This window comes from Suricata suricatta, chromosome 11 (genome assembly GCF_006229205.1).
Source record: "Suricata suricatta isolate VVHF042 chromosome 11, meerkat_22Aug2017_6uvM2_HiC, whole genome shotgun sequence".
Classification (NCBI taxonomy): Eukaryota; Metazoa; Chordata; class Mammalia; order Carnivora; family Herpestidae; genus Suricata; species Suricata suricatta.
Window position 1 is genome coordinate 54,633,554 of NC_043710.1, and position 23,162 is coordinate 54,656,715.

At 35.5% G+C, this 23,162-nt stretch overlaps 1 protein-coding gene across 2 annotated transcripts in view; it reads right to left on the minus strand.

Annotated features, from left to right (window-relative positions):
• Positions 1-23,162, minus strand: part of FCHSD2 (FCH and double SH3 domains 2) — a 269,715-nt gene that overhangs the window by 135,012 nt on the left and 111,541 nt on the right. For both annotated transcript variants that reach the window (XM_029914695.1, XM_029914697.1), the window contains exon 4: positions 587-663. In XM_029914695.1, the coding sequence (XP_029770555.1) occupies positions 587-663 (77 nt within the window). The remainder of the gene's footprint in view (positions 1-586; positions 664-23,162) is intronic.

The following is a 23,162-nucleotide window of genomic DNA, read 5'->3' on the forward strand; positions in this document are numbered from 1 at the left end:
GACAATAAACTACTTAAAAAAATAAAAAATAAAAAGTAAAAAAAAATTTGTGTGTGGGATATTGACTAGCCAATTTCTGGATACACTGGGGTGTGTGGTGTGTGTGTGTGTGTGTGTGTGTGTGTGTGTGTGTGTGTGTGTAAAACCTAGAAACTCTTTTCCCTAGGCTCATAAAATTTCATCGTTCCAAATTTAGAATTTCAGAATTAAAGAATCAATGAACATGGCAGAACACTATAATCTTGTTTCATTATTGTTGTAATAACGTGTTTCATTTGTAGATCACTCAGGAAACAATTTGCATTCTATTGTCAGACACGTTCTTTAAAATTCCATACATAGGTATTAATCAATAAAAAAAAAACCCATAATCTTGGTTTAACACATAAGAAAACTATTTTATACAGATTATTTGCATATGTTGTGGAACATTAACATTTTCTGATAATTTTGAAATTATGTCTAAAAACATAGCAAAGAAAAGCAATTTTTTTTAAACACTGAAGTCTACATTATCTATATGTGACATGGCTTTGAGTGAACTTATTTTTTAGAGAAAATGGGCAAGATCTACTTATTAAGTTACCTGTAATCATTCCGATCATCAGCTTTTATTCCAGGCCAATCTCTCTTCAGATACTGACTAGCCAACTTCTGGATACCCTGTTAAAATACATATATAGATATATTTTTTTTATAAGATAAGTATTATGCCATAAAAGAAACTCTTTTCCTTAAAATATGTTAATTGGCAAATCTCATTTTTCCAAATGTAAATTTAACTCAGAAGAACCAATGATAAATGGTAGAACATTATAACTTGTCTTATTATTGTTGCAGTCCTCTCATGTCCATTTTTAGGAAAGAATAACTATAAGGATGAAAAAACGGAAACTCAGTTGATATGCTTTCCACTTCACCAAACGACTTAACCAGCTAAAAGCAAACCGCCTTGGACTGTCACGGAGTGCACACTTGCCCACCTCTGCAGAGCTCTGATTACATAGTTTGACATCTCAATTTCCAAGCATTCCTCTGCGGTGGCACTGCACTGCATTTCTAAATCCAAACTCTCACAGATTATGAAAGACACTATCACTTCCAGTTGGGAGCAGACAAATACACATTCACTTGTAAAAGAAATGAACAAGCCCTGGTGCTATTCCGTATTAGTCATTTTGACTCAAAACAGATCTTAAGGGGTTTTTTTTTCTTTTCAAATAATACCATGGCCAAATTACTTCAAATAAAGAAATTAGTTTTACAAAGAAACGTACCCACTTATTGTTATCCATACAACATGAATGTGGATAAAACAGAATATTCATCTACACTAGGTACAGTGAGAATCAGGATTTGAACAGAAAAGACTATTTGATATTTTAATGTTTATTTTTGAAAAGGAGCGAGAGCACGCGCGCGAGAGAAAGAGCGACAGAGAGAATGAGCACGAGTGCACACAAGAGTACGCAGTGGCTGGGAGAGAGGGAGACAGGATCCAAAGTGGGCTCTGCACTGACAGCAGTGAGCCCAATGTAGGGCTCAAACTCACAAACCATGAGATCATGACCTGAGACAAAGTGAGACGCTTAACTGACAGCCAACCCAGGTGCCCCCAGAGAAGATTATTTTATTGGCAAGGTTAAACTACTCACTCTGAACACAGAATATATTACTTTGAGACGGGAACATATGCTGTCCCTTAATACTGTAACAGGGTTCAATGTAATGATTTAGAAATCATAAGCTTTAGGATATTTTTCTCTCCATGTAACTTCAAACAATAAATAAAATGCTGAGATGAAGAACAATCACATTAATTAATAGACTGCCTACTTTAAGCAGAGGCTGACCAAGTAAAACCAATGCTACACTGTATATACATGGCACCTTTCTACTAAGGTCTACTGCCAAACCAATTTGGCTTGATTAAATCCATTGTTGAATGCTTCTATTTATCATTATTTCAATGTGCCCAAAGGGTAGCAGGAACTTAAACAAGCCCTTTGAATCTCAAGTTCCTCCTGAAATTGGCAATAGTTTGGTTTCACTCCTACAAGGTATTCTGAGAACTCACATACAACTACAGAGCGACAGTATTTCCATTTACATCCCCATACTTGGGGATCCCATTCATTAAGTGTTCCCTGAATATGTACAGTACTTTTTCACCTCTGCACCTTTTTCATATTCCTGTTTCTAAGAAATATTTTCCCATCACTTGCATTCCTACCTGACCTCTCACCACCATGCCTTTAAGGTGATTTTTAAATTTCCTAACACAAAATATTCAAAATCATATATAGGAAAATATGAAAAATTTTATTGCCTAGGTGTTTAATTTCATTTCATGAAAACTGAATAGTTTACCATTCTTTCTGCATTTATTAGCTGGAACTCTATAAAAATTTTTTCTTAATTTTTTTTTTTGAGAGACAGAGTGAGAGCGGGGGAGGAGCAGAGAGAGAGACAGAATCCAAAGCAGGCTCTAGGCTCTGAGCTGTCAGCTCTTAGCCTGACGCAGGGCTCAAACCCACAAACTTTGAGATCATAATCTGAGCCAAAGTCAGATACTTAACCAACTAAGCCACTCAGGCATCCCTAGAATTCTTTTCTAAAGAGCTTCCCTTCTTGAACTATTTGGTTATCCTGAGGTACATCTCTCAAAAGAAAGGCAAGATAAATATTTGATTTGTCCAGTTTTGCCTAAAGGTGAACAATTTTTAAAGTAACATCATGAACCCATATATTTTGAATAATGGATGTACTTCAATGTATTACAGTCACTATTTTCTTTTTTACTATAGTCAGTAAGGAGTTCTCCCAGTTGGCTCCCACAGCATGACCCCAACAGACTTTGATAGTTTCTTTGTTTTCTTTTACAGTTCCTATTCTAGATCTGTAGTAAGCTAGTTTTCTAAGGAATTCTGACTCCTTTCTGGGAGAAACCAGATTTAGAGACCACAATCTAGGCATTTCCTTGTCCTTCAAGTCTTTGTCTTTCTCTAAGAGGCTTTTTCTAATCACTGTATACAAAGTAGCTCACCCTCCACCCAGTTACTCTCCCTCATATCACATTACTTATTCATAATCCTTATTATGATATTGTCTGGTTTAAATAATTTTTTTTCTGTTTACTAACTATAAACTCCATCAGGTAGGGCTCTTGTCTTTTTTTTTTTTTAAATCACTATGTCTCCAGGCTATAGCAACAAGGCTAGCATTTAGTTGAAGCCAATAACCTCCAGTAATTGCATGAATAAATGCCACTTACATTATTCTATTTAGAATGTATAAGAGCCAAATTCCTTCTGAGTTTTTGCCATTCTGACTTAGAAATGTCTGAATCAAAATTTCTCTGGTTTTTCCTCGGGGGCGGGGGGATAAACGCACCAGATTTCTAAGATTATTACCAGGTGGTTTGAGCATAATAAATAAAGTCATTTGTAAAATTACAGTTGAATTGGACCATTTCCATTATTGGAAGAAAACACGTGGGATATTCTAAAGCAATAATAAAAAAAAAAAGTAACAAAAATTTGTTCCATACTCTGAAGGCAGTACATATTAATTTTTGTGAAGGTTCAAATAAATAAAAATCTCTAAATTAAAAGAACTCGTAATATGTGGACAGGATAAGAAGTATACAATATAAAATGGGAGGTAACACATGGTTACTACCAAGTAAGTGGCAATATGTGATATAAGTTTCCAGGTGAAGAAAACATGATTTTATTTTTCTTATTTTTTAAATTTTCTTTTTTTCTTTTCTTTAGTTTTTTAGTTTAGGTTAGTTTTGTTTTGTGTTAGTTTAGAGAGAACATGCATGTCATAGCAGAGGAGGGGGAGAGAGAGAGAGAGAGAGAGAGAGAGAGAGAGAGAGAGAGAGAGAGAGAGGAGAATCCCAAGAACCCCAAGCAGGCTTTGCATGGTCATCCCACAAAACACAAGATCATGACCTGAGCCAAAACCAAGAATCAGATGCTCAATTGACTGAGCCACCCAGGTGCTCCTCATCAGATATTTTCTTAATAAATTACATCTAAATGATACGACAGTTGACTTATTCAGTTTAATTACAGCAAATTGGTTGCAGAACATGGGATTTCTGAGCCTCTGATTATGAGTAGGACTAAGAAAGCAGATTGACAGCACTCAAAATTTATACAGAACAAATGAACTTAACAAGCATTTCTACACATTTATTTCTCTTAACTCTGTTGGGCCTTGTTATAATCATAGAGAAACTGGATACCGAAGAGGATACAGAATTTACTTATGATCACATAACTTGTTAGGTTGGAGTTAGAATCCCTACTCATCATTCTAAATCTTCACCAAAAAAACACATCATTTTAGAGTTGATTTTATCTAATTCTTTAAAAAGTTTCTTTTTTCTTTTTCAAATTTTTATTTAAATTCTAGTTAGTTAATATATAGCGAAAATTTTTCTGAAATTACTTTATCTTTTTGTGCATTGTAAGTTACAACAGCAATTTCTAGAGCTCTGAGCCACAAAGTTGAACTGTATTAAACTGAATGAGCCCTTCAGAGATGAGATGAGGGATTCATGAAATAGATAAACAGTGAGATCTTTAGATGAAAGACTTTATTCAAGTTAGTTCACAGAGGCAGGAATCATGACTTCTGTGTGCTCCATGCAGCTGTTCAAGATCTAATCTGTATGGATGCTCAAGAAATACTCCATGGCCATTATAGGAAAGGTCTTAAATAACATTTCATGCCTCTGAAAGCATGTTATACTTAAATTAACTGGTTTCCCTTTTATATGTTATGTTTAAAGCTACATTGTATGAATGAAAGTTCTGTATATAGAGAAAATAAAGTCTACCTTAATTAAGTGGCTAAGAAAAATAAACCTATGGCTGGTAATTTTCTAAAAAAGTGTTTTCTTTTTTTCTTAAATCACTCCCCCAGGCCACAACATTATTCTCTATAACTGGTGCACTAAACACATATTATTTATTTCTATTTCCCTCAGCATCACTGATGGATAATGTTGATTTGATTTCCAATACAGTTTACTCTGCAGCACTGGTTTCCAAAAAATTTGTGCTATCAATGTACTCCTTGGAACATCCAATAACATCTGATTCCAACTTTTTAAAAAGCTATCAGTGTCTAATGTAAGACTCGCTTTGTTTTACCTCTCAATAACACTTGCTATATTGCTCTAACAAGTGAAGCAACACAAAGAAACCCACTGTTGAGTAGATACTGGGAAATGAACTGATGGCTTAACCTTCTGCCCATTTACCACAGCAACTGAGCAAGAGTGTGCTCCGTGACACTCACACAGGTTATTCTGTTCCCATTCCGGCCCCTTAACATACAGAGAAACTCATATTTAAATTTTAGTAAGGGTTTGCCATCAGATGGCTCTTCAAAATTATAGGATACCATGTTATTTATATACATACTTTTTATTGTGAAATTCCCAAGATTATGTTAAAAACTAACAAGTCCACTGTATAAGCTGAATGGTTCTAAAACTGGTATAAATTATATAATAATTGTCTTTACTATTCTTTTTTAAAATTTTATTTATTAAGTGGGGGGAGGCACAAAGACAGAGGGATGGAGAGAATCCCAAGCAGCCTCCTGCTGAAGCGGGGCTCAATCTCATGACCACAAGATCACGATCTGAGCCAATAGCAAGAGTCTGATACTTAACTGACTGGGCCATCCAGGCCCCTTTACTCTTCTTTAAATTACTTTAATAGTAATGGAGAACTTCACCTGTACCCTTAAGGAAAGTTTTGAAATATTTTTCATTGTTTTCTGTTTTCAACTGAAGTTAGGATTAAAAAATTAATCAGTATATTATTTTACATTATATAATAAACAAAACATTAATATTAATCTTATATATTAACATTAAATACATATTTCACCTTTTCCTTTTATCAAAAATAAAGATTAATTTTGTCCTAGTTGACTACATACGACAAGATCTAAAGACATTTTTAAAAGACCTAGCCTATCTGATTTGAGGACCAAACAATAAAAAATAGAAGGAATTTAACTTTCATTCATGATTAAAAACTGTGAAGAAATTAGAAGCAGAGGGATCTTTCCTTAACCTACAAAGGGTGTATATGATAAACTTAGAGCTAAAATATTTCCAATGGAGAGGAAATGTGCTCCCCCTAAGATTGGGAAGAAGGCCAGCATGTCCTCTCTCACCAGTCCTTTTCAACACTGTACTCAAAGTCCCACCTACTACAACAATGAAAAAGAAACAAAGAAAAGGAAAATGCATACAGATTGGAAAGGAAGAACTAAAACTATTTTTATTCACAGATGATGTGACTACGTATGTAGAAAATTCTAAAAAACCTACAAAACAAAACACCTTCTGGAACTAACGACTGAGTTATCAAGGCTGCAAGATACAAGGAGAACAAAGAAAATTGGACAGTTTTCCTACATACCTGTAATTAACAATTAAACTTTGGAATTAAGAAAATGTATGATGGGGGGGCCAAAAAAGAAAAAAAAATGTATGATGGCCTTGGGTAAAATATGAAGTCCTTAAGTATAAATCTAACAAAATATGTTCAGGAACTATATGTAGAAAATTCCAAAACACTGATGAAAGAAATCAAAGATCTAAATTAATGGACAGATATGCAATGTTATTGGATTGGAAGACTTCAGTTTAAGATGTCAGCTGTTCCCAACATGATTTATACAAATGAAATTCAAATGAAAACTCCAGAAAGCTTTTTTGTAGATATGAACAGCCTGATACTTTTTAGGTTTGTTTGTTTGTTTATTTAGAGAATATCCCAAGCAGGCTCTGCACAGTCAGTGCAGAGCCCCATTCAGGGCTTAAACTCACAAACTGTAAAATCATGACCTGAACCAAAGTCAAGAGTTAGATGCTTAACTGACTGAGCCACCCAGGCACCCCTAAACAGCCTGACTTTAAAATGCATATGGAAGGGCCTCGGGTGGCTCAGTAGGCTAAATGTCTGACTTCAGCTCAGGTCATGATCTCAACGTTCTTCAGTTAGAGCCCTTCAGTCAGTGCTGACAGCTCAGAGCCTGGAGTCTGCTTCGAATTCGGTGTCTCCCTCTCTCTTTTTCTGCCCTTCCCCTACTCACACTCTGTGTCTCTATCTCTGTCTCTCTCAAAAATAAACAAACATTTAAAGAAATTTTTTTCAATGTATGGAGGGGCCCCTAGGTGGCTTAGCTGGTTACGAATCTGACCCTTGATCTCAGCTCAGGTCTTGATCTCAGGGTCATGAGTTCAAACCCTGTGTTGGGCTCCTGCTAGGCATGAAGCCTACTTAAAAATAAATAAATAAAATGTATATGGAAATGTAAAGGTACTAGAGTCACCAAAACAATTCTGAAAAATGAGAACAAAGTCAGAAGACTCATTTCACCTGCATTCTAGGCTAGTATAATAGCAGAATGTTACAGTAATCAAGACAGTGTGGTACTGGCAAAAGCACAGACACATAGATCAATGGAAGAGAACAGAGCCCAGAAATAGATCAAAAAAATAAATTGATTTTTCCCAAGAGTACAAAGAAAATTAGATGGAGAAAGAAATAGTCTGTATCAATGAGTGGTGCTGAACAACTAGATGACCATGTGCAAAGAAATGAACAGTAGCACATACCTCACAATTTACAAATAATTAACACAAAATGGCTTATAGGCCTAAATGTAAAGCACAAAACTATAAAACATGCACTACACTTTGACCTTTGACAAAGAGTTTTAAAATAAAACAACAAAAGCAAGATGCATGAAAGAAAAAAATGATAAACTGAACTTAATCAAGGTTTTTAAAAATTTTATTTGAGCGAGAGAGAGCATGTATGCCCAGGAGTGAGGCAGAACGGGGAGAGAGAGAGAGCGAGCGAGCGAGCGAGCGAGAGCGAGAGAGAGAGACTCAAGCAGGCCCCATGCTCAGCATGGCCACAAGCCTAGCGTGGAGCCTGAGGTGGGGCTCAATCCAATGTCCCTAGGATCACAACCCAAGCTGAAATAAAGAGTTGGATGCTCAACTGACTGAACCACCTAGGCACTCCTATCAGAACTCCTTAAATTTTTTTCTTTGGGAGAAAATACTGTTAGGAGAATTAAAAAAAAAAAATCCTGCAGACTAAAAAAAAATATAGGAAATCATATATTTGATAAATGACTTGTATCTATAATATATAAACACTTAAAACTCAACAATATGGGGCGCCTGGGTGGCTCAGTCGGTTGGGCGTCCGGCTTCAGCTCAGGTCATGATCCCACAGTTCATAGGTTCGAGCCCCGCGTCGGGCTCTGTGCTGACAGCTAGCTCAGAGCCTGGAGCCTGCTTCAGATTCTGTGTCTCTCACTCTCTGACCTTCCCCTGCTCTCACTGTCTCTGTCTCTCTAAAATAAATAAAAACCATAAAAAAAAATTAAAAAAAGAAAAAACTCAACAATATGAAAACAACCAACTCAAATTTTAAAACAAGCAACTTCTCTGAACAGATACTTCATCAGGAAGATATAAGGATGGTAAAAAAGTATTTTTAAAATGCTGAACATCTCTTGCCATTATGGAAATGCAGATTAAAACCACATACCACTACATACCTACAAGAACAGCCAAAAAAAAAAAAAAAAGACAATAAAGCTTCTTTATTTTAAGAGAGAAAGCACACATATTGGGGGAAGGGTGGGGAGGGAGTGAGAGGGAAAGAGAGAATCCCAAGCAGGCTCCATGCTGTCAAATGTTGAGACCAGTGTGGGGCTTGATCTCATGAACCATGAGCTGATGACCTAGCTGAGATCAAGAGTCAGAAGCTTAACTGAGCCACCCAGGTGCACCAAGAGTGTTGTAACTTTAGAATGTTAAATATAACCACAAAAGTAAGTACTTACTTATCAGTAACTACTTAAAATGTAAATGCATTAAACTCCCCAATCAAAAGACAGAGACTAGCCGAACAGAATAAAAGCACAATCCAACAAGAGACTCTTTAGATCCAACACAACACAGACTACTACAGCATCCCAGTAAAGATGATAGGGGAGCATGGGGTAACCTGAGGGCAAAATACAGGCTGGCACCCGCCCCCTGCCCCACCACAATGTGGAATATGTATAAGTATGTGTGATATTCCTCAGACACTCCTGGCTACCCAAGAACAAAGGAAATGTGCTTAAGTGTTTGCCAGGGTAATGTAGGAAACTAAGGCAAATAAAAAATTAAATCCCCTTCTCTGCCTATAGCCCACTGACAAGTCCTTAAAACCTGCAGAATGACCTTCCTTTAGGAGCTCTGCTGCCTGGATATGACACTTTGCTAGGGGCAAAAGAGAACCTTGTGTGGCTTAACATTGTCCCAACCTGAAGGATCCTTTAAGTCTACTTCCTTTGTCTCAACTGCCCCAGCATATAGGCTGACAATCATGCTCCAAGCTTATGGTCTACTAATACATATCTGAAGGGTCTCATGACTGAGGTTGTATTAAATGGTGATAAATGGTGTTTCCCTAGCAAAAGCTAGCCGCTCAAGGTCCTGGAAACCTTGCTTCCAAAATACCTTAGAGGCTTATTACTCTATCTCTGACCCACCCCCCCAACCTGAAGGTATAATGAGTTACCAGCCAGGACCCTACTGCAGCTCTTCCTGCCCCTGGGCCCTCCCCCCATGCTTTAATAAAATCAACTTTTTGCACCAAAGATGTCTTCAAGAATTCTTTCTTGGCCGTAGGCTCTGGACCCCACAAACCCCACCATCACCTCAAAACTTCATCAAAGATGATGACATTATGAACTGTGGCAGAGGCACTAAAGATAGAACCAGACTGATTACAAAGATATTTAGCAGGGAAAATTGACAGGAATGGTAATGGTCCAGAATGGAAAACAACAAAGAAGATAACAAAGATGAACCTTTGGATTTTGGCCTTAAACAACTGGATGAATAATGTATCTATTTTCGTCAGTGATGACTGTGTTGGTAGTCTACTTAATTATAGAAAAGGCTGTTGGAATTATAATACAAAAAATGGTAGGTTTAGCAGAAGTATAAAAAAAGTGGGGAGGAGCCACGATCTCTCCTAAAGGAGAGATGACAGGAAAATCTATGTAGATTTAAGTACTATGGAACTGGATCTGAAAGAGCAAATAGGAATCTGATCAAATGAGAAAGAAAGGACATAACAGGGCTTGGTATAATTTAGGTTAAAAAAATGGTGATATAAAAAATAGGAGGGAAAATGTGGGAGATAGGTTGGTGGAGTAAATTTGTACTTGTAAGCATCCAACTTGTACTTTGAAGTTTACACCTACACTTACATAGTGAATTCTTCTGTAGTCCCTAGGAGATACCTATTCTCAAAGTAGTTTTTCAAGATGTTATTCTTTAAAATTCTGTTGGACTTAAACAGAGAGGACATATTAAATGTGCAGTCATAAATGCTGTTGCCAATATGGGCAGATAACTAGGAAGTTTGCTTAATAAAAGGTATCTTCCCTTAAGGGGCACAAGCCCAAATTTATCCAATATTAAATATTAAATGACAGTTATTCATTCATTTTTACATTCACTTCAACCATTTTCCTCCCTCCAGATAGTCTTGTTTTCTCCTATAGAGTTTCTCCATTTGTTTCCAAAGCAGTTTATAGCGCAAGCTATAATCAAGAGAAAATCCTACTGACTAAAAGGCACTAACTTAGCTTATATCTAATATTTAAATAGTTTTTACTTCATTTTCCATTTTCAGTAGATTGCTTAACTAAGAAATGATGGCTACGCTTTTATGAATGTTTTTTCTTTTTCCCATGTTTTGTAAATTTTTCTTTCCAAATTACTGGAAGCTATTAGTAAGGAAAGCAATATTCACTATATATATATAGTCATCTTCAAATAGAGATTAATATTATTTGTTAGCAAAAACCAAAATTGAGGGAATTTATTTTATACTATTTAAAACATTATCAATTGGGAAACATAAATTATGGCTTACAGATTTTTAGGGCAAAATGTACACCGAATTTTGGCTTATTAAGAATATTAGAGTTGCTAAACTGTTTACATTTTAAGTTTCTTCAATTTTTTTTATTAAAGTTATATTTCAAGGCTTAGATTAGCAGATACCTATTTGTAAGTCTCTGTGACATGAAAGCTTTTACTGACGGGAGTGGGAGGGACTAGGACTCAAGCTAGTTGCTGTTGTTCTTCAACAATAAGACTATGTTCTATTAGCATGACTGAAATGCCTACTTGATCTCAAAGACAGCAGTAAAAGTAGTTCCTCCTTCAGAGCAGAAACTGCAATGTTTCAAATCAGCAAGCAAATAATAATTTCAAGTACTTGACCCTTAGTGATCTTGAATTAGAGGGGAAAAATCCAGAAAACATGGGCAAAATGTGATTGGACATAAAGGTCAGTAAGACCCATACTTCATTTCCCTTGTTAGATAGAAAACATAGAACTAGTTATCAGAACTACTATTTGAGTGCTTACTATGTACCAGATGTTTCACACTTGTTAACTAACATTTAAAACCATCACCTTATGCAGCTGACACAACAGAAATTTTAAAAGGCTAAGTAATTTTTATAAGATCACCCAGCTAGGTAAGCCTGGGTTCAATGCAGGTCTTCTTTCAAAGTTTAAAACACTTTCTGACCATTCAATTCATTCTGCTATAACCAAAGCCTATCCCAAATCACTGTATATTTTGGCTAAGGAGTGTCTATAAGTTCTTTAAAGAAGACGGCTATAAAAATCTAACATAGTTCAGGCTTTGCTCAGTAAATAACTGCTGAACTGAATCATTACTCATTTTGGTGAGCAATTATACATATATTTTTAAATTAATAGTTTATCTTTTAGAGCAGCTTTAGGTTTACAGAGAAATTGAGCAGAATACAGGGTTCCCATATATCCCTTGAGTACACAGATTATCCCTCCTATTAACATCTTGCATTAGTGTAATATATTTGTTACAAGTGATGAAACAACACTGACACATTATTATTAATTACAAGCCACAGTTTACATTAGGATTCACTATTTGAGTTGTAAAGATCTACAGGTTTTGCCAAATGCAGATGTATCCACCACTGCATTCTTCTAACAAACCCCAAAGCTCCCCTGTATTGTACCTATTCATCCTCCCTTTATCCCCCTCCCTCCCAACCCCTGGCAAACACTAATCATTTTACTGTCTCCATAGTTTTAACTTGTCCATATATCATATATTTGGAATCAAACAGTACTATAGCCTTTTTAGGTCAGCTCTGTTCACCTGACAAAATGCATTTAAGGTTCCTCCATGTCCTTTGATGACTTAATGGTTCAGTTCCTTTTGTCACTGAGTAATATTCCACTGTCTGGATATTCTACTGTTTCCTAATCCATTCACCTATTGAAGGACATCTTGACTGCTTGCAAGCTTGGGTAATGTTGCTACTGACATTCATGTACACGTTTTTGTGTGAACTTGTTTTGAACACATTTGGTCATTTACTAAAGTATCCAACTGCTTGATTGCATAAGACTGTGTTTAACTTCCAGAAGTGGTTGTACCATTTTGCATTTCCGCTAGCATGAATTTTCCAAGTTCCTGTTGTCCACATCTTAGCAAACATTTGATGCTGTCAGTGTTTAGATTTTAGCCATTCAAACAAGTGTGTGCAGTGCTCTCTCACTGGCAATCCTCTAATGACATATGATGCTAAGTATCTTTCATATGATTATTTGCCATCTGCATATCCTCCTTGCTGAGGTGTCTGTGTAGGTTTTGGCCTACATTTTAATTGTGACATTTGTTTACTTATTATTGAGATTTAAGATTTCTTTGTATAATCTGGATTCAAGTCCTTTATCAGATATATGTTTTGTAAATATTTTCTCCCAGTTCTTGGCTTGTCTTTTCCCTTTTTTTTAATAGTGTCTTTCACAGAGAAGTTCTTAATTTAACATCTGTTATTTTTAACACTGAATTCTCATTAACTAAGGTTAAGGTCTTTAGGCTTTAGGAATCAGATTAGTGAAAACAATCTAAACCTTGAAGATTAGTTCTGATAGCAGATTAAGTATGAAATTATGTATAGGTGTGTTTCACTTTAATGCAGTAGACTGAAAAACTACATATAACCTAAATCTTGTGAATAAAGAACTCTTAACTAAACTCTTCATAAAATAAGAAATTTTTATGCAAATTATTACTTTGTAATTTACCTATTTTGAATGTTTCAGCCACCACAGTGTTTCCTTAAAATATGGATAATGAGTAATGACATTTCATTCTACATAATTTCTTACTCCTAAGGTTTCTAACAGTATCAGTAAAGAAAACAGTTTTTATAAACTCAATTCAATACATTTTTGTTACAGAGTAACATATATTATTTTTGAATGGTGCTTTATCAAGAAAAGGGCTTAGGGTGCCTGGGTGGCTTAGTTGTTAGCGTTTGACTTAGCTCAGGTCAGAATCTCACGATTTGTGGGGTCAAGCACCAAATCGGGCTCTGTGCTTACAGCCTGGGGTCTGCTTTGGATTCTGTTTCCATCTCTCTCTGGCACTCTCCCACTCACATTCTTTCTCTCAAACATTAAAAATAAAAATGTAAAAATGTAAAAAGGCTTATTAAAGCTATATTCAAAGTGCTATGAAGTAACAGCAAAAACACTGAACAGTCCTGAGACTTAAGACTCTGAAAAGACAAGGAGAGCTAGGGTAAGTTTCACAGCAAAAGTCATCATTTGAGCTGGGCCTTGAAGGAAAAAGTATAACGGATTTTTCCAGTGATCAAAGAGAGGGGAAAGGATATACATGAAAAAATATGTCAACGATAAAAGAAGGAAGGAATAGGGGAGTCAGATAACACTGTATTTAAATCCTGGTTCTATTTACTTTCTAGTAGTCAATGCTAAACAAGCTGTATCTCTTCCCTAACAGTTATTTGTCTTATCTTTCAAAGGGAAGTAAATTCATACCTTATAGGACATGTAAAGTTAGGAAAAGCTACTTTTAATGAGCACTCAATAAATATTAAATAACCCACTGACATTTAAAGGAGAGAGCCATAAACAGCTCTTTACTTCAGAATGATGACCATGGTGCTGATGTGGAAGATTTATTATAAAGAGAAAGCAGAAGCAGGGTGATCCAAGTAGGAAGCTATGTATTTGGTATCAGCAGGGGAAAGAAAAGAACAAACTAGCAATAGGTGCTCCAAAACAAAAGTGACAACCTGAGAACTAATCAGACATGGGAAGGAGGAAGAAATAATAATCAAGATTGACTGAGTGTGTGTGTATATATACATATGTAACAATACGTATGTAACAATACGTATGTGTAAGAATTTCTCACTTACTGTTGATCATACATTAAAAATTTAAAGTTACCCACTAGGACGGCTACTATAAAAAATACGAAAATAACAAGTGTTGGTGAGGATATAAAGAAATTAGAACGCTTATGTACTGTTGGTGGGAATGCAAAATGGTATAGCCACTATAGAAAACAGTACGGAAGTTCCTTAAGAAATTAAACGTAGAATTACTATACAATCTGGCAATTGCAATTCTGGGTATATATACCCAAAAGAATTCAAGGCAGGAGCTCAAAAAGATATTTATACACCCATATTCACAGCAGCATTATTTACAATAGCCAAAAGATACAGGCAACCCAAATGTCCATTAATGGACAAACAAAAGATGATAAATTGATACAATGGAATATTCTTGAGCCTTAAAAAGGAAGGAAATTCTGCCACATGCTACTACATGAATGAACCTTTAGAACATTATGGTAAGTAAAATAAGTCAGTCACAAAATGACAAATGCTGTATGTTTCCACTTGTATGAGACCAAATTCATACAGAAAGAAAGTATAATGGTGGTTTCCAGGGAGGAAACCAGGAGAGGGGAATGGGTTCTTGTTTCATGGTACTTGTTCACAAGATAAAAAATTTCTGGAGATTGATTGTACAACAATGTAAGTATACTTAACACTACTGAACTGTACATTAAAAATTTTTTTTTAATTTTATATTTGAGAGACAGAGACAGTATGAGAAGTGGAGGGTCAGAGAGAAAGGGAGATACAGAATCTGAGGCAGGCTCCAGGCTCTGAGCTAGCTGTCAGCACAGAGCCTGATGCGGGGCTAGAACCCACGAACTGTGAGATCATGACCTGAGCTGAAGCTGGATGCTTAACCAACTGAGCCACCCAGGTGCCCCTGAACTGTACATTTAAAAACCGGTGCAACCACTATGGAAAACAGTATGGAGGTGCCTCAAAAAATTAAACGTAGAACTACCCTACAACCTAGCAATTGCACTACTAGGTATTTATCCAAAGGATATAAAAATACTGATTCAAAGGGGCACATGCATCCCAACATCTATAGCAATTCTATCAACAACAGCCAAATTATGGAAAAAGCCCAAATGTCCACTGACTGATAAATGACTAAAGAAGATGTGGTGTGTGTGTGTGCATATATATATATATATCAAGTTCTGCCTTGGGCTCTACACTGACAGCATGGAGCCTGCTTGGGTTCTCTCTCTCCCTCTCCTTCTCCCTCCCTCACTCTCTCTCTCTCAAAATAAATAAAAAAAAACATTTTAAAAATCTTTAAATAAATAAAATATAAATAGTTGAGATGGTAAGTTTTCTGTTGTATTTTAACACAATTAAAAATAACTGTAAATTTTTTTTCAAATCTAATAACATTGCACACAAACTAAGGAGAGAGGCTGAGATTTTCTATCTATAAAGCATCATTTCAGTCTTTCATACAATTTCACAGATGGCATGCATTAAGGTCTTTTACTACACAGTTGCTTCCTCTAATCAAGCATAGCAACACATACTATAACATATACACACATGTGTGCATGCAGACCCACACCCACACAGCCATGACATTATAAACCCTAAAATCAAGCTGCCAAAATGACAGCTGCGTGTGTGTGCGCGTGCACATGCGTGCATGTTAGTCACAGAGAGACAGAGTGATCACAGTGAATATCTTGGCAAAGGACAAGATGGTTGTTGGAAAATTTGCACTTTTGTGAAGTACTAGAACATATTCTAAGGGTAGGTATAAGAAAAAGTCTTGTCCTGTCCTCTAAGAGCTGATTCAATAAAAATTACTGTCAATGAAAAAAGAATTGTAAACAGAATTTACTAAACTCAATTTAACATACATAATAAATATATCCAAACAAGTTAAGTTTTTACACCAAATAGAAAAAGCAAAAGTGAAGGATTATATATGTCTCCAGAGCCCTAAACACAAAGTAACATTCAAGAATGTCACAACTTTGTGGCATTAAAAAGTCTTACGTATCTGTCACTTAGAAGTAACCTGACACAGGACAATTAGAAGATGTTTTTAACTGTTATGGGACTAATCTTCTACTTTGTCTCAGTTTGGGGGGGAGATTCCGGGAAGGTAATTATAACCTCATCTTATTTATGTCTCTTTCAATCTGTGCTCCATTCCCTAAGCATTGTCCTGATGACCTTTTAAAGTCAGAGATAAATTCTTTGTTTAGAAACATCACCAGAGATACAAATCAGTCCACATAATGAACAAAGAAAAAGAAATAGTACTAGCATTCCTGTGAAATGTTACATTTACAAAGTATTTTTACATGTATTATATCCTTTCATCTTTACTAAAGCTGAATATAGTACATATTTTATTAGAATCTGAGCAATAAGGGATTGTACAAAAAATTTAAGTGACATGGACATCTAGAAAGCAACACTGTCTACACCCAGAACACCTTCCCAGGTCTTCTAAGACTAGTCCTCACCCTCTTACTTCTATTTTGCACCATTTTGCTTTTTCTGTTTGGTGTAAAAACTTACCTTGTTTGGATATATTTATTATGTATGTTAAATTGAGTTTAGTAAATTCTGTTTACAATTCCTAATGTAGCACAGGTAACCAACACATACCAGGCAAGAGCCGGCACAACAGCTTTTTCTGCCACAGGAAGTACATTCATCACTTAACAGGCACTGTATTAGATGCTGAGGAAATAAGAGTAAGCATTACATATCACACCAATGCCTTGGCAGTGCTTAAATATCAGGGATGCATTAAATGAGTTAATATCCATCATGAGTAAACTGGTTAAGGGGCGTCTGGGTGGCTCAGTTGGTTAAGCATCTGACTCTGGATTTTGGCTCAGGTCATGATCCCACAGTTTGTGAGATCAATTCCCCCATTGGGCTCTACACTGACAATGCAGAGTCTGCTTGGGATTTTCTCTCTCTCTCTCTCTCTCTCTCTCTCTCTCACCCTCCCTCCCTGTCCCTCTCCCTGATCATGCATGTGTGCACATGCATGCGCTCTCTCTCTCTCTCAAAATAAATGAAACAAAAAGAGTAAATTGGTTAATTAAATTACAGTAATCAATATTCTGCAATGTTATGCAATTTTTTTTAATGTTTCATATGGATGATTTAAATACTTAATGAAAGTTTAATGAAAATGCAAGCTGCAGACAAAAACAAATACTGTTATCCTATTTTTGTTGAAAAAACAATATATGTAAGTACATAAGGCCTAGAAGACATATGGACTTGGAAATGGGATTGAAAGGTATACACTTTTACTTTCTATTCTCTATACCACTGAATTGCTTGATATATTTAGAGCAAATGTTCATTACTTTCATAATTGAAAAAAACACACAATAAAGAAGGAAATACTCAAGAAATCACCATTTGGTATAGGTTTTTCAATAAAAAATTGGGAACATAAAGCAGAGAGATCATACTTAGGTATCAGGAAAGGCTTCCTAGAGGAAATGAAAACTGAAGTCACAAAAACAGTGAGAAGAGCAGTGGCGGTCAAGCAGAAACATGGCACCTTCAAGGAAGTAAACAAACTTCAACATGGAAGTATGAATAGTATAAAGAGTGTGAATGAGAGAATGGCTCTAAGGTGTGACTGGATAAATAGTGAGCAAGGGCCAATATCATGAGAAGTTTTACGTTTGCACTACAGCAAGGTAATGGGAAGCCACCATTTTAAGCAGAAGTGACACGATCACTTTTAAACATTGTGTTCAAAGATGATGGAGATTGTAAGGAGGTAAAACCTTGAGAGATGTATATAAGGCAGTTTTAGTGGAAAGAATTCTAAAATCATGGATCAAACAATGTTAGTGTTTAAAAAACTTATTGTGTGACCATTACATATAGAAATAATGGAAATTTGGGGCACCTGGGTGGCTCAGTCAGCCAAACGTCTGACTTCAGCTTGGGTCATGATCTCACAGTTCATGACTTCAAGCCCAGCCATTAGGCTCTGTCCTGACAGCTTGGAGCCTGGAGCCTGCTTCAGATTCTGTGTCTCCCTCTCTCTCTGCGCTCCCCCCCCCCCGCCCCATACTCGTTTTCGCACGTGTGCTCTCTCTCAAAAATAAACAACAAAAAAAAGGAAGAATGGAAATTTAAAAGACAGTTTTAATATCATTAGCAAATATGTGGCCTGTTTCAAAAAGAGCTGCTTTCCTTCTAAAGATTTCTTTACATTTATAGCTATGTTAAAGCTGAATTTTTAAAAAGCCTTTTAAGACCAGTGCTTATAACAATTTCAAAACATAAAGCTAGAAACTCTCAATGAGTCTAATTCAACTTTGGCAGCCTGCAAAGATGCATATATTCCTCTCTCCCACAGAAGCAATTTCCAACTGTCTAAAACTACAACATAAATGATTACTCACCAGAAACTGTTACTAATGTTAAAATCAGGTACCAGAGGCTGAGCTTGTAATAATAAAATAAAGATCAAAGTTCCCACTCTCCTGAAAATATCTCAAGTTAGGAAGCACATTAATAAAACATAATATTCCAGTACTCAGCAAATTAAACCACTCAGTAAAGAAAAAGTCAATCAAAATAAGTGCAACCCTTTTGATACTACATCCCCTACATTGCTCAAATTAAAGAAAACTTTAGGAGGAAAAAAGCAACTTTTTAAAAAGTGTATTTTATTTTTAAGTAACCTCTACAACCAATGTGGGGCTCAAACTCACAACCCCAAGACAGAGTTGCATGCTCCACTGGCTGAGCCAGCCATCACCCCAAAAAAGCAACTGTATAAAAAATAAAAGCCACGTACACATGCACCAGTGTTTATAGGAGCTCTATCAACAATAGCCAAATTATGGGAAGAGTCCAAATTTTCACTGACCGATGAATGGATAAAGAAGATACGTTTTGTGTATACACACACACACACACACACACACACACGCACAATGGGATAAAAAACAATGAAATCTTGCCATTTGTAATGATGTGGATGGAGTTACAGTGCATTATGCTAAGCGAAATAAGTCAGAAAAAGACAAATATCATATGACTTCACTCTTAGGTGGAGTTTAGGAAACAGAACAGATGAACATGGGGGAAAGAATAAAAAAGAGAGGGAGACAAACCTTAAGAGAGACTCTTAACTACAGAGAATAACCAAAGACTGCTAAAGGGGAGGTGAGCAGGAGGATGGGCTAAATGGGTGATGGGCATTAAAAAGGGCACTTGTGATGAGCACTGGGTGTTGTATGTTAAGTGATGAATCACTAAATTCTACTCCTGAAACCAATACAACACTGTATGTTAACTAAAATAAAATATAAATATAAAAGGCTACATATTTGCTAATAATATTTAAATTATCTCTTAAATTTCCAATATTTCTATGTGCAATGGTTATATGATAAAATTTCCTGAAACAACTAACATTATTGAATGATTCTGTATCATAAGCATTGTTCATCATCATATTTAACTGGAAGAGGGAAACCTACCAAAGCTTGTTAGTTTGGTGACTTATCTAAGGATACATACAACTAATGCATGGCAAAGGCAGTAATCACAAACTCTGTGTACAGTATTTCATTTATTAAGTATCAGGTAAACTGTGACACAGAACTCCTGAATAGCAAAAGAGAATAAATTATAGAAGAACTAAAAATCAAAACAACAAAGACAGTCTATCTGTAAGTCAGTAACAAATCCTCTGGGTACAAACTGCCACCAGAATTATTAAAGTAATTTAAATAAGTCACTCCACTTGAAAAGACATTTTTCCTAAGAAGACATACAGACAGTCCATGGACATGTACAAAGATACTCAACATCCCTAATCATCCAGGAAATGCGAATCAAAACCCCAGTGAGATATCACCTTATACTTGTCAGAATGACTAAAATCAAACAGACAAGAAATAACAAGTGTTGGTAAGAATATAGTAAAAAAAGAATCCTCGTGCACTGTTGGTGAGAATATAAATTAGTACAGCCACTGGAGAAAAGTGGAGAAAAATTAAAAACAGAAGTACTGTATGATCCAATAATTCCACCATTGAGTATTTACCCAAAGAAAATAAAAACACTAACTTGAAAAGATATATGTGCCCCTATGTTTACTGAAGTATTACTAATAATAGCCAAGATATAGAAGGAACCTAAGTGTCCATCAATAGATGAATGAAGATGTGGTACACACACGTGCGCACACACACACAAAGTGGAATGTATATTATGCACTCATAAAAAAGGATAAACCTCCCCCCTCCTTTTTATTTTTGCCATTTGCAACAACATGGATGTACCTAGAGGGTATTCTACCAAGTGAACTAAGTCAGACTGAGAAAGGCAAATATATGATTTCACTTATACATGGAATCTAAAAAACAAAACAAATGAATCAACAAACAAACAAACAAAAGGCCTATAAATACAGAGAACTGTAGGTTCCGAGAGAGGACATGGGTTGGGGGATGGGCAAAATGGGTGAAGGGGAGTGCGGGGATACAGACCTCCAGTTATGAGATGAATAAGACGTGGGACCTACAGGTACAGAATAGGAAATATAGTCAGTGGTATTGTTGTAGCATTATAAGGTATGAGATGGGAACTATACTGGTGGTGAGCATAGAAAAAGGCATAGAACTGCTGAATCATGATGTTGTATACCTGAAATTAATGTAACACTGTGTGTTGATTATACTAACAACAACAACAACAACAAAAAGACCATATATATTTTAAAACATTGGATTGACATTTTTGGTATTTAGTATATGGATTTCTCTGGATTTGTTTTCAGATCCTATAGGCCAAAATAAAAAATTCAGCCACTATGTAATTAATATTTACCTTTAATACTAACACTGGCTCATCATCATTTCACTGAGGAAACTGAAAATTAGTGAGTGTATTATATGGCTTTGAGCTATGAAAGTAAAATTTTTATACGGAACTATTTCACTCCACAGTTTAAAAAAAACAAAAGGACATATGACTAAGAAAAGTGACAGCCAGTCAGTACTCAGTCATGCACAGAGCAGCTAAGATACTATAGAATAAATGTGCCTTGTAGAATTAGAGACTCTAGAGGTGATGTACAACCAGTATTGAGAATTGGTATCCTGGTTAAGAGCATAGACATACAAACTTGGGTTTATCTCGTGGACCCTGGCAAGTTATTTAACTTGTCTTTATTCTGTATTTCCTTATCTCAAAAATAAAGTTACTAATAGTACCTACTTCAAAGTGATGTTGATATAATTAAATGAGTCAATTCTTATAAAAGCAGTGGGCCCAATGCCTGGCATACATTAGGTGCTCAATGCCTACATTCATTCAGCAAATATTTACTGAGCATTTACTATGTATACGCCAGATATTATTCTATATACTGAACACTGTTCAAATGTTCACTGATCTTATTAGTGTTCTTAAAATGAAAACAGTAAATTATTTACTTTTTACTTCTAGGTGAAGAAACTAAAGGCTAAGAGTAGATCAGCTTGGCCAGGACATAAAGGAAGCCAGTAGGAGAAATGGGATCAAAATAGAGGACTTCTTACTTCCAGGCTTCTTAGTAGAGCTGAATATTGGGCAGATTTAAAAAGTAGAAAATAACACAATTCAAAACACTAAAGTATTAGAGCCAAGATAAGAATTTAAAAACATGTTCAAGAAAAGAAACAACAAAGAAATCATAGGAAACATAAAAAGCCAAAGCAAGCAAGCAGGCTTCCTAATCATTATTCTAGTACAATATTACACAATGTTACTAATGGTCTTTGGAGTCAAACAAATGTAGGTTCAAAGCCCCAATCTACCATTTACAAATTATGACACTTGAAGCAATTTCATTAACCACTATGAACCTTAGTTTTCTCAACTGTAAAAAGTCCTAATTTCCTTGTAACTCTACAAAAGCTAACAAACTTGATATATATAGAGCATACCGTCAAACACAGCAGATGACTTTAGGAAAATCAGAGGGTAGTTCTCTGGAATATTCAGAGTATATCCTTTTGTATCCAAATCCCTGACTAATTCCACATTGCAGAGTAGAAAAATTTGTTATTTTTATATGAAATAGCCACCCCCAAATAGGGATTATTCTAACAAAAAAGATATATCAAATTGAACTTTTTCTATATATAAGACTTCTGGTAGATGTAAAAATAGCTTTCTAGCTAAAATATTAAATACAATACCATCTTTCACTAAGAAATTTTGATAACTGATTCTAAAAAAGAACTTAGATTTATTCTAGTTGAATTCAGATGAAGGAAACTGGGAACTTATTCAAGATCTCTCACTAAGTAATAGGTCCAATAATCTGATATAAATAATAGTAGGGCTCTGACTTCAGTATTCTTTTTCCAGAACATTTTTTTTCCACTTGGCTTTTCTAAGGACCCTAGCCTAGAGTTTACAACCTTCTATCAAATAGTATCAACTTAGCATACCCCAAGCATATCTCCTTACTTCTTTCTAAGATCATCTAAGTCTCCATAATAATTTCAGAAACTCTGCATATTTTTATGTACAACCACTTTCAAGTTATAATCTCCCTTTACTATAAACCCTGTATTTTCCTCAGTCTAGTTCAAGACTAGCTCTTTTAATTTAGCTTAGTTCACTAAATAAGACCAAATATTCAATTATTATCCTGCCTTTCTTTTCCCACCCAGATGAACAAATCACTTTTAAAATGAAATCATTTCTATGCTTTAGAAACTGTGATAGATGAAGAAATTAATATTTTGCTCTTAAAAAATGTACAATTCCACTCTTTTCATGATAAAATGTCATTTACAGGTAAGATTAAAAA